Source organism: Heliconius melpomene, chromosome 15, assembly GCF_056956725.1.
Source record: "Heliconius melpomene rosina isolate 202511_hmr_F chromosome 15, ASM5695672v1, whole genome shotgun sequence".
Taxonomy (NCBI): Eukaryota; Metazoa; Arthropoda; class Insecta; order Lepidoptera; family Nymphalidae; genus Heliconius; species Heliconius melpomene.
In genome coordinates this window covers 12,882,157-12,895,274 of record NC_140403.1, presented here as the reverse complement: position 1 = coordinate 12,895,274, position 13,118 = coordinate 12,882,157, and the positions used below count along the sequence as shown (strand labels likewise).

The following is a 13,118-nucleotide window of genomic DNA, read 5'->3' as shown; positions in this document are numbered from 1 at the left end:
ACTTTAATAAAAAACGATTTTATTTATATTGATTTTGCTTGATTTGAGGCTATTCATGTAAACTAAAACATAAAATTGTCTTCTTCCTTTAAAAAACAGACGGAATATGACCAATAAATACACTGGTCTGACAGACCCGACGTCCATATTTGTGTTATAAAAAAATCACGTCCATAGTTAAAGGTTAACTAATTATTTAATGTGAGGTATAAAGGCTTTAAATAAATACAACACATTCATATCATAATTTATTTACGCATCACATTTAATTTAGTGAATGAAATAAAAAAAAAGTCGATTTACTTTACGTCAAAGATAAAACGATTATTTTGTGCAAAAAATTGACATTATTTTAAGTGAAACACAGCCAGAGATTAACGCCTATATTTATACACATGTTAAAGTAACTATTAAATTACAACATTTTTAAAGATTAGGCTCAAATGAACTTTTACTTAATATAATGCATAATCCCATACAAACCTACGGCATATCTGTATGTTTCATTACTAGTCATGGTAAGTATTGAACAATGTTTAAAAATAAATGCTATACAAAACTCTCCTGAAAATTACAATTCTAAAATGATTGCTCACTATCCACACCTGCTTACATTTAGCATTAAAGATGTAGGAATTCAATTAAAAAAGTTTAATAAATTCAATTGTGATTTTGGCACTTTTTAGTAAATTTAATAATTTTGAAATATTCGTGTGCTTTTAGATAAAATATAACCTACTTTCTGTGACCTGTGCCATATCGTATGATAGACTGTTATGGCGGCAGCTGGCGACAGATTTGAACAAAGAAATATATGCTGCAGTAATGCATGTATTTTAGTAATTTTATTGATTGTATCTCCGATAGTTTCTTTTGGTTAGAAGCCATTGATCAGCTTTTTAATTCCGTTAAAAGCCATTTGTGGCTATATAATAATAATAATAATAATATAATTTATTCATAAACAAAATTACAAAAAAACAATTTATAACGATAATAACCGCATTAGTTACAAACTGTGTGGCAGTTATTAACGCCCGCCTCACAAGCATCCATTCATAAATTAGTATCATCAAAATGAGTTCAATTAAAAAAAAAAACTTTAAAATATAACAAATGATAAAAGTAATAATTAAAAAAGCATGCAATAATAGTATTAAAAAATAATTAATTAAAAGAAAAAATAAAATAAAAAGGTATACAATAACAAAACATTATTAGAGTGATCATGAATGTAACAGAATATGAATGTAACAGAATATACTATCTCAATTTTGATCAATTTAAGAACATTGAAAAGAGGACAGCATTATTTTACGAACTTTTAAACATAAATATTCATGTTGTGAAAAATAGAATTTAATGAATTAAAAAAAAAAAAAATTAACTAGTTGTTAAAACTTAAGAGGTAAAAGTTATTTCAGTCATATCTACGCACATCAGTACGTATACATTCTTTGAATACTTTGCTCAGCGAAATCTTTAGTTAATTAAAATGCAGGACAAATCTTAGAATTTGAGAGTAAGTTTAATTATATTATGTTAAACATTATATAATTTATTTAATAAATTATTTATTAAACACATACATTTTGACAATATTTTAATAAACAACGTTTTGAAACGTACCAAAAATAATAACTTTATACAATATTTTTAATTCATTCATATATCTATATCGAATGAAATTCACTTTGATTGTATGTTTCATAGTTACGATTTCTAATCGTATGTCTTCCACTAAGGTGTTTGATGCATCGACTTAGATATCGATTATTTTTATGGCTCTTAACTATTTTAAATTGTAGCCGTTCAATTATCTACACTTATTCTAATATCACTTGAAATATATTTAAACTAAGCCTCATAAGCTCACTAACTTTAATATTTCTCTAAAACTCCAAATCAAAACGACGATAAAGCCTTTGCTCCCAACGAATGTACCTGTAACAATATAATAATAAATATTAAGTTATTCATGAGAACAGTCGTGTCGCAGAGGAACACCGTCAGCCTGTAAATTTCACGCTAATGGGTTCAACACCTACTTGTAGGAAAAGAAAGAAGGAAATTATTTTCATTTTCTACAAGAAAATGAAAATAATTTCCCCTATTAAGAAAACAAAGCGAGCCGTTGAGTTCTGCACTCACTACGGTACGTTTCGAAAATTGGGCGGAAAGTAGAAGTGGAAGGAAATGAAGAGGGAGAAATTCAAAATTTTAAATGTAAATAAGAAACAATAATATTATTGTCTAAACTTTATAAAATACATAAGCTGATTTCTTATTTCTAGAATCGCGCCCTGAGCGATTACCTTTCTATCAAACAAATTTAACTCAATAAAATATTAATCAAGTTTCAAATTTAGTTTGGGAGCTTAAAGCAACATTCTATTTTATTAAAATGTAAGAAGAATTTAATATAACATAATATAATATTTGGCGTTACAAATAGATAAAAAAATAAATAGTTTTTGTTAAAAAAACATAATTATTATATACCTAATACATTATGTATCACAATACGAATATATCTGCTTAAGCGCCATGGCGGTACATTTAAATCGCATCCACTGGGTTTTTATGTCTTAAATATACATGTTTTTGGTTGTCCCCGTTTGGCTGGAATGTTTCACATGGTCTTTAAGCAGTCTATTATAACCAACAATATTCAAAAAACAACACATACCTCCATTAGACACATACTTGGACAGTTGTGTCCGCGAGTACACCGTGACAGTGGCGGCCGCGTCCCTCACCACGGGCGGCTCCACAGGCAGGGTCGCCTCGCAGCGCACGCGCAGCGCCCCGCTCGCGGCCGCCGGCACTGCCACGCGCAACATGCGCCAGGACGCGCGTAGCCCGCCTGCCTGTGGGGCACTTAGCTCGAGACGTTGCCAGGGCTCTGTCTGTAAAGTTATATAGTATAAGTACTAAATATGAACGGTCGGTCATTAACCTCTGCACACACGCTCTCCGGGAGATCTTCCTCTGGTATCATCGATACTGCGTTTAACAGAGGTCTGTCTCTGTTACCACTTTTATTACACATTGTATTATTATTGTCTATATATTTATATATATTTACTAGCGGGCGCGCGCAGCTTCGCTTGCGTATTTAGGGGTGAATTCTAATATACCATGAAACATGTGTTCAATTAAATACTTTTAATAGTCTGAATTTCAAATTTTATAAGAATCGGTGCCGATTAAATTTTTTTTCCATACAAACTTTCAACCCCTATATCACCCCTTTAAGGTTAAAATTTTTCAAAATCCCTTCTTAGTGGATGTCCAGATTACAAAAGTAAACATCTGTCCAAATTCCACGTTTCTACGTACAGCGGTTACGGCTGTGCGTGCGTCTTACCTCAGTCAGTGAGGACAAGTCCTTTTATATATATAGATTATAGATGAAATTTTTGACTTTTATATCTCACTAAAAGTATTTATTAAAGAAGTTCCAACTATACGTCGCGTTGTTGTAATGTAAGCTTTTTAATAAACACATAGTCTACGTAGAATTTACGCTCAGTCACGTTCCGTTATGGAATTTAATATGTTGTTTACATTGCTTGATTACAGCGGACGAGACAAATTTGTGTAACGGAAGTACATTCATAAAGCTTTTTTGCCCCTATTTATATAAAGTGAATTTAAAATTAGTTATATATATACATAATAATATTCGAGCAAATTGAGGCCTTCCCTTTTTTGAAGTCGCTTGAAAATGAGAACATCCCCTATCCTATCTATCTATGCTATCATTGACCGTAAAGGTCAAACACTATTCCACTCCGCTACTATAGCCTCGGCTGAAAAATGATCACAATCAATTGTAACTAAATATAAAATTTAAATACAGCGAATATCGCTGAATGTGCAATTGTTTAATTTGCGGATTCAATCGCCGACCAAGTTCAATCACAATAATTGATAGTACCTGTTTAAATCGGATTGGATTTGTGTCTCCATTAGGAGAACGAGAGGGCAAACAGCTAAATCGATTTGGCCTACCTCTTGAGCCGCTTACCGCTTATCTTATGGCTTGGTTTCTACTTTAAAGTTTTTCGCAAAAAGCCCATAAGCGTGACCTACTTATCCTATTTGCCTATTGTAAGCTTACAAATCAAGTCGTTTAACTGGAAAAATTAAAATAGAAAAGTTATAAATTACTACATATATATAACGAGTTCAAATTTTCATTTCGTAATTTAAGTAATAATATCATTGACACAAAAACTGCTATATAAAATTATATTTGTTTTCGAAATGATAAATATTTTAAATATTTCTTATAGTTTAAAATTCGTAATGAACACCATTCGTAAGTATATTTAATTATAGTTACTCCAAAATACGAATAATTTGTACCTATTTAAAACAAAACAATAAAAAAATTAAATAACAGACAGTCATTATATTAATTATTTATTAAATAAAACGTTATGAAAAGTCATAATATTTATCATATACATTTTAATTTTAGATTTAAAATGTACGTCAATATGCACACTTTCCCATATCATCGTTTCCTAACGAGAGGGCAAAAAAAGATCACATACAAGTTTTCCTCATATAAAAATGTAATACCCACCTCCGTATATTCTAATGAGCGCATTTTGTTATTAGCTCATATCCAGGTAGTTACATAGTGAAACCACATATGTGTATTCTGGTAACATTTTTTGTATTCTTTGGTCTTATTTTCTAGGTAATGCTACTTTTTCTAGAGAATTGTATTGTAATTCTTTCTCATTTATTATTTTAAAGGTGTCGTTAATTAACCACCGGATTATTATATAGTGCATTCGAAATTTGGTCGACGGTAGACTTATGTTTTAGATTTTACGGATTTGGGAAGGTAGGCGGTAGTAGCAGTAGTAGGTAGCTTATTATTAAAAAGTGATCAGTTAATTTATAGATATTTGGTAATATGGACGAATTGGGTACATATTATTGAAAAATAATATAAATATTTTCATATTAATTTTACTAATCTGGAAGTGGTAAGTCTATAATAATAAATAATAATTAAGCCCTTTATTCACAACCACATATTTACATTTTAGTTTTGATGTTAGTCTTATACTAATGTTAGTATGAAAGATTTCATGTTCCTAATACTAGTGTTAGTACTTTTAGTTATCCAATTCTTGGATGTGAACCCCTGTGTGGGTGAAAGCCTCCTCCATCCTCTTCCATTCCTCTCTATTTTTTGCCGCAGATGTCCAATTTAATCCCGCAATGTCTATAATGTCATCAGCCCACCGTCTTTTTGGCCTGCCTACCTTTCTCCTTCCTATAGGACCTTTCCAGCTTGTAGCTTGTATGGTCCACCGTTTGTCAGAGTAGCGTGATATGTGACCTGCCCATTGCCACTTAAACTTTAGGGCTTGAGATAACGCGTCCGTTAGCTTAGTTCTACTTCTAATGACTTCGTTTCTTATTTTATGTACTTTTCTTATTTTCAATATGCTTCTTTCCATAGCTCGTTGTGTCACCTGAATTTTTTGTTTCACGTTTTTCGTAAAAATCCACGTTTGGCTAGCATACAATAGGCAAGGTAGAAGACAAACGTCAAATACAGTTTTCTTTAGATTAATGGAATAATCTCCTTTCAAAATTTCTTTGAGTGACCAAAACTTCTTCCAAGTTATATTTATTCTCCTTTCTATTTCTTCTTCATTATTTCCTTTTTTAAATGATACCTGTTTGCCCAAATATATGTAGTTTTCAACATACTCTATGTTACAATCTTTACTCTTAATGGGTATTTTAGCGCTATTCGTCATAATTTTTGTTTTACTTACATTCATTTCCAATCCTACTTTATTACTTTCTATGTCTAACGTGTTTAACATGATTTCTAGTTGTTTCGGTCTTTCGGCTAGGAGGACAATGTCATCTGCGAATCTGAGATGACTTAGAATATGACCATTAACGTAGATCCCTTGAAAGTGCCAATGTATATTATTGAATACATTTTCCAACACAGCAATAAATAGCTTTGACGACAATGGATCGCCTTGTCTCACTCCTCTCTCTATTTTTATCAGTTGTCCTCTCGATTCAAGTTTTATTGTACTTGTACAGTTAGTGTACATACTCTTCAGGGTGTTTAAATACTTCGGATGTACCTCACACATTTTTAAGGCATCCCAAATGGACTGGTGGCTTATAGTATCGAAAGCTTTGCTGTAATCGATAAAGCCTAAGTATAGTGGCTGATCGTATTCCCTATATTTTTCGATAACTAGGTCCAGTGTTTGTATATGATCTGTTGTGCTGAAGCCAGACCGAAAGCCTGCTTGTTCGATTGGTTGTTTGCTGTCTATATTGCCTTTGATGCGGCCCAATATTATTGATGCAAACAGTTTGTATATGTTAGACATTAAACTAATTGGTCTATAATTTTTAATGTCCAAAGGGTTGCCTTTTTTGTACAAAAGGATTATATCTGATGTGCACCATTGTTCTGGGACAGTTTCTATGTCAAGTACCATATTAAACAAACGTGTGAAATGACTCGTTAGTATGGGAGCTCCTAGTTTTATCGCTTCGTTCGTTATTCCATCAGAACCTGGGCTTCTATCTGTTTTAAGTTGTTTTATTTGATTATATACTTCTTGTTCATCTATCTTTTTTATTGTTTGAATGTTATCTGCAATGTTTGTGTGCTCTTTGGATTTACCTTCGTTGTCTCTTTTCCTGTATAAGTCCTGGTAAAATTTTGTTGCTAATTCTATTATATCATTTCTTGACTTAGTTTCTTTATTATCATATTGTAATTTCTGAATCCAATTTTTACTTAAGTTTAACTTTTTAGATGCTTTCTTTGTGCTCCTATATTTATTTAAATTTTTGGTAATTATATTTTGTCTGTAATGTCTGTAGTCCGTTTTAATTGATTTACTAACTTCTTTATATATGTTGCTTATTTTTTTCTTTATGTTTTTATCTTTATTTTTCGTATTCACTAGTTCAGATCGTCTTTTAATTAATGCTACTGTTTTATCACTAAATACTCGGTGTTGTTTTTTCTTAACGAGTTTATTCTTGCATGAGAGGCTGAAAGTTATAGCTTCTTCTAGTATGTCATAACAAGATTGGACATTTGTCGTTTCTAGTGGAATTTTAGTGATACGGTGTTGAAGCTCATTTAAGAAACAGTTAGTGTCTTCTTTTGATAAATGACCTGTTGGTAGACTTCTAAAACTCTTTCTGCTCTTTTTCTGGCGATTTAAAACCAACGTTGCCCTGAGTAGCCTATGGTCCGTTGCATATTTTATGTTATTGATGACTTCATAGTTGGAAACTAATTTGGGACAGTTTGTCATTATAAAATCGATCTCATTCCTAGTATTACCGACTGGTGACATCCATGTCCACCTTTTACTTAGTCTTTTTTTGAAGAAGGTATTGATAATTGACAGTTTGTTTTCATAGGCATAACTTATTAACTGTTCTCCCCTTTCATTTCGTAAACCATATCCATAATTTCCCATTATAAGATTTTCTTCCTTTCTAGGTTGACCAATTTTTGCATTAAAATCTCCGAGGACCAGTACTTTATCATCGGATAATTCATGAGCTGTTCTTAGATCTTTATAGAACCTTTGTATTTCAGTTTCACTGGATCGTTCTACGGGAGCATATGCTTGAATTATTGAAATGTTCACTTTATTAATTTTCAATTGTAATAATGCCACTCTTTCCGATATTCCAATAAAGTTTACTATTGTATTTTTCAAATATTTTTTAATAAGAAAGCCTACTCCATGTAAACCTTTGGTTTGTCCTATGTGACAAAAAATGTAACTTTCATCTTCTTCTATCTTACACCCTAGTCTCCTTATTTCGCTAAGACCGATGATATCACATTTTATATCCTCTAGTGCGTAAGAAAGTTCTAAATATCTCTCTGTTGTCGATAAAGATCTTGAATTATATGTGCAAATTTTAAACGTATCTCTTAGTTTCTGGTTCAATTTAGTTGGCTGATTCATGGATGAAGGGTCGTGGTCTAATTTCCCACGAAGACCACTCGGCTTGGGAAATATATTAGTTGTGTCACTTAAAGTGTTTGGTAGTTGTGGCTTATTAATATTGTGTCGGCGGCTGATGATTGTATGCTATTTATTTCTTTCTGATGTAAAAGCTCCCGACGATAGTGAATTACTTCTAACCCTCATAGCATCGAATGCGTTAATTCTATTTGTTTTTGACGTAGCGTATTGTTTACGAGGTTGGATTGAGATTTCTGGAGAAGTAGACTCAGCTCTTTTCCGTTTTTCCAAAAAAGCAGTGCCTTCTTTGATAACGAGCCTATCTTGTTTCAAAATCGCAAAATTGCCTTTACTACGTTCTTCTTTGAGCTTCGGTAATAGATCTCTTCGTTTTACCATCACCTCTTTTGTATATTCTTCCGAAACATAAATGTCTTTAAATTTCTTCTTATTCTTTAATATTTCTATTTTTTTCCAGTTATTTACTAGTTTCAATAATATTGGTCGTGTCTTCTTGCTTTCGTTATTTTTCTTACCAATTCTGTAAACGTTGTTAATGTCTCTCTCTTCAATTTCTATATTCAAAGAAGTTTTAATCTTTTTTATTATTGATACTAGCAGGTCTGACGGCGATTTTTCATCTTCTCTTAGCTCATAGATAATAAGGTTATTATTTAATTTGTCATTTTCTAGGTTTGATATCTTATTCTTTAGAATTTGGTTCTCTTGTTTCAAATCCGCGATTTCTTTAGTTAAGGGCATCAGCTTTTCATCTATTTGCGACAATATATCTTTTGTTTGTTTCGCCATTTCAATAAAATAAAAATAAAATAAAATAAAAAAAAAAAAAAACTGCTTCACAGTATAACTTAAGTACTATAAATATAACGACATACATACCTTCGCAATCTCATCGTCTATGTACCAATCAATATCAGAGGGCGGCAGGGAGTAGTCAGAGGAGCAGTTGAGCAGTACCTGCTCGCCGGGCCTCACTAGTGTAGGAGCGCCAAGTATTGTGGGGTCCTTGACCGGCATAGCTGCGAGGGTAATGGACTTTAGTACGAAGATTAATACAAATGAAATTTTGAATTCTGTAACGAGATTTGGTAACGAGTTAGATTGCCTTCGGGTATCTCATCTCAAATTTTATTTTCCATACACCGAGTCTATAAAAATTCTTGTCAATTGTCCTTTCAAGCCAAATTAATTAGAATAGTAACAAGGAATCAACTAAGATAATGTAAAGACTTTATTTTGCACTTGAAAATTATTCAGAAAGATTTCACAGCAAAGGACAACACAAACACGGCCCCACATTAACTTTTCCTTTGCCGACGTGCTCCAACCTCAGCTCGTGACGACGCTGCTATGAACATAGTATATGAGTATGCAAGAGAAAAGTAAGGAACAAATTGTTATAGAGTTCATTGCGGTATATAAGTCAAACCGTAGAAAGCGCTGCTGTTTTGTAATATTTGTATATTTAAAAGATTTAACCAAATAAATTATTTAAAAAAAATCCACATTACCTTTTTCAAGGTTATTTAGTTTAAATGCTAAGTGGTAAGACTAATAAAACTTCATTATATCCATGCAATTGGAAACTAACTTATAAAGAGAATTTTATATTAATTTTAAACGTTTACCAAAAAAGAACGATAATTATATTGTATTATATTTTCTCTTGCTACCTCTTATTCACTAATAATCTTAAGAAAAACAAAATATCCTAAAGCTCCAATAAAGTTGTTCAAATTATCTGAAGTATGGGATGCTAACTAAACTGTTATGGTAATCTTGTAAAGGAACTCCAGTTACATACACTACTTTAGAGCACAGTACTTAATAGTAGGAATGTAAACGTAATTAAAGTGTTAGGTAGGTACGAGCCGTTCTAGTTGGAGTCAAAAGCTTCACATAACTAATTTATGTTAAAATTAGAAGCATTAAGTAAAGCTAAATAAAGTTGTAGTTGTACTGTGTAAGTGATTTTCGCTGAACTAGATGCAGTTAAATATTGATTTCTCGAACACATCCGATTTTTTAATTAAATTATATAAGTGCATGTACTCGACTGATGGTTCATAAATAAATTCTGAAATGAGATAGATTTAGCAATCATTACCTCCAAAACTTGTAAATTTAGATAAAATAATGGCAAATAGGCTTTAAAAAAGTTCAAAAGACAAATGTTCTCTTTTATACGATGTTAAAAATTGGACTTAAAAGTTTAGTATATGTAAACATTTTCAGGTAACCTGTAACCCGTATTGCTATATGTGACCTTCAGTTGTTTAGAGAGTAGAGTTACATTTATGTATGAAAGTCGCGGATAACAACTGTAAGTAAGAATGTTATACAGACCATAATTTAATTAATACAAAATAATCAAGATAATGATGTTTTTATAAAAGAAATATTGAGATTTTTTTATATTCTTAATTCATAGTTATCCCGCTCTTTCTTCAGCATTGACTGTTAACTTTCTACTTTTTTGTTAATATTATTATTTTTATATTAAAAAATCATCTTCTCTATGTAGATATGCTTGTTCAGTCTTAATAAACGTTAATAATTTACCCTATTTAAAAAATAAATAAAAGAAAATTAAACGAAATATTAAAAGTTATTTATTCTGTTCGATATCAGGCTTGTACTAAGAACAACAAACTGTTCCAAATCCAGAGCGTACCCATTCAATATTCCCCTAAATTCTAGTTTCTATTGAAGCTTCTCTAAAATCCGCAATATTTAATAATTTAAACATTTACATATTCATGAAGCGAAATCTAACATTCTACTATTAGAGATTTAACGTTCGCTACCGCATATGTAGGAATGTACGGTGTGAATGTTGCAATACCAATATTCGACACATGACTTGTAATTACATAAATAAACAATACACAAATACGAAACTATAATAAACTTAGAAAATTGATATTTGGTAGGTATGGAGTAAAAGCACTAAGAAGAGATTTCTTAAAATTCCTACGACAACGAAAAATGATACTTTTTTTATAGTTTACGCAAAAATTTTACAGGCGCCAATTTACACAGTTATAATCTCTTAGTAAAACTATGTAAAGTTGTCTCACCAACTACAGTCATATGTTTCGTCTGCCTCGCTATCTGGAACTTGGGCCCCTCTGTGGACACCTCGCACGTGTAGGCAGCTCTCGCGGCGACGGGCGGCGGCATGACGCGCACCGTGCACGAGTCCTCTTGGCAGTCGCCGCCTTGTACCATTATGCCGGTCACATTGAACAGCCGGATTGGGACCTGTGGAGATATTCGTTGTTTAGTTCAACATATCCTATGCCTATAATAATATTGTATCAAAATCCAAAAAAAATGTATTCTATCAATTTTATTAACCGACTTCTGTAAGATAATGAAAAATGAAATTCGGTAGCTAGCATCTACAAATAGTACTACCTTAGTAATAAATCTGAAAACTATATCTTTGTTATTAAATCCTGTATAATAATCGAATTATAAGTTTCAAAATATATTTTATTCATTTTTTATGACGCACTAATTATACGGAACCATCAGTGGGCGAGGCTGACTCGCGCTTGTCCAGTTTTTTTTATATCGTGTAAATGACTATATAAAATTTGAATAAACACAGTTACGTTTAAATCCTAAATAAGCACTTTATATTTATACTAGTGGACCCGAACGCGGCTACGCCCGCTTGAACTATACGAATGTTTATTAAATATATTTATGAAATTATTTTCACTTTTCAATAGACAGATGCGTTAAGCAAGCTCATTTTGGGTGACGTTTTCTAACAACAAACTTTGCAAATCGTTGCTTAGCAACGACGGTTGTTATAAACATGGCGGAATAAATTGCATGTCAAATTAATAAGTATTTTAATATACTAATATATATCGACAATATTATTAATATAAGAAAAAAAAGTATCCTATGTTCATCCCGGTTCCCTCATGTGTCTCTATATGAGTATTTTATCACAATCAAATTAGCGGTTTGGCCCTGATTGCGTAAAAGACAGACAGACAGACAGACAGACAGACAGAGTTACTTTCGAATTTATAATATAGGTATGGATGTTTATTTGCATGCGATGAAAAGAACGTTGGTGTTTTTCAAAGAAACCTTTTCATTATATAAACTATATTCTTATGTATATAAATATAGATCAAGTGCTTCTAACGGGACTTACTAGTACGTAAAAGTTACAACAACGTAACAGCTATTTATAAAAACAATTTATAAAAACTATATAAAGTCATTACTTAATTTATTAATTACTCAAAATACAAAAAGAATAAGTCAAAAAGCGAAAATCTAATCAAATACTAACGTATTTTATATGGCTACAAATTATCTGATAAGATGTTTTAAGCTTACATATATGAGAACATTTATTAATATATGTTAATAGGTATATCAACATTAATGTTGCTTTAAAAGATAAATGTCTATCAATGTCTTCAGTCTCATAATATCAAAAGTCGGATTAATTTAATATTACAGGGAAAAAAACCATTAAATAGAGATCAAAGCTACCTGCTGCGAGGGTCTATATCTGAATATCTCATGCATGTCTCTGTACCACTTGACGGAGTGTAGTCTCTGGTCGTCCATCTGGAAGTGACAGCTGAGCTCAGCCGCGCGCCGAGGGTCCGCGTACAGCGGGACCTTCAGCTGAGTTATTTCATGAGCTGATGTTAATGCTGAAACAAAATATTTAGAAATTATTATTTAAGTAATGGTTGTGTATTCGAATTCAGCACAAAATTTATAAAATAAACAACACTATTTGTGTTATTAAATAATGTATATCATGCGGGATATTAAGCACAAACTAAATTATAAATACTCTGCCAAAAAAACTAGAGAGTAAATTGGTTATTCTATCAGGATCCGTTCAAAGAAAAAATATATTATAAAATAAACCATCAGCTTGGAACACTGTTTTTATGATTCGCAATTTCATTAAGACCGTTTTTAATTAAAACGTAATAAAAATGACTTATTTCGTGTTGTCGTTTAAAATTGTAAGACACAAAATTATATTTATTCTACGGCCCTCGTTTCGGTAGATCCAATGTAGAATTATTTTATGAT

The 13,118-nt window shown here is 31.6% G+C and overlaps 1 protein-coding gene across 1 annotated transcript in view; it reads right to left on the bottom strand.

Annotated features, from left to right (window-relative positions):
• Positions 1-235: 235 nt before the first annotated feature.
• Positions 236-13,118, bottom strand: part of LOC146531756 (uncharacterized) — a 31,958-nt gene continuing 19,075 nt past the window's right edge. Inside the window, exons 2-6 of the mRNA XM_085198271.1 lie at positions 12,558-12,724; positions 11,111-11,294; positions 8,910-9,049; positions 2,690-2,909; positions 236-1,944 (exon numbers count right to left, since the gene is read on the bottom strand). Coding sequence (XP_085054397.1) covers positions 1,865-1,944; positions 2,690-2,909; positions 8,910-9,049; positions 11,111-11,294; positions 12,558-12,724 — 791 coding nt within the window. The 3' untranslated portion in view covers positions 236-1,864. The remainder of the gene's footprint in view (positions 1,945-2,689; positions 2,910-8,909; positions 9,050-11,110; positions 11,295-12,557; positions 12,725-13,118) is intronic.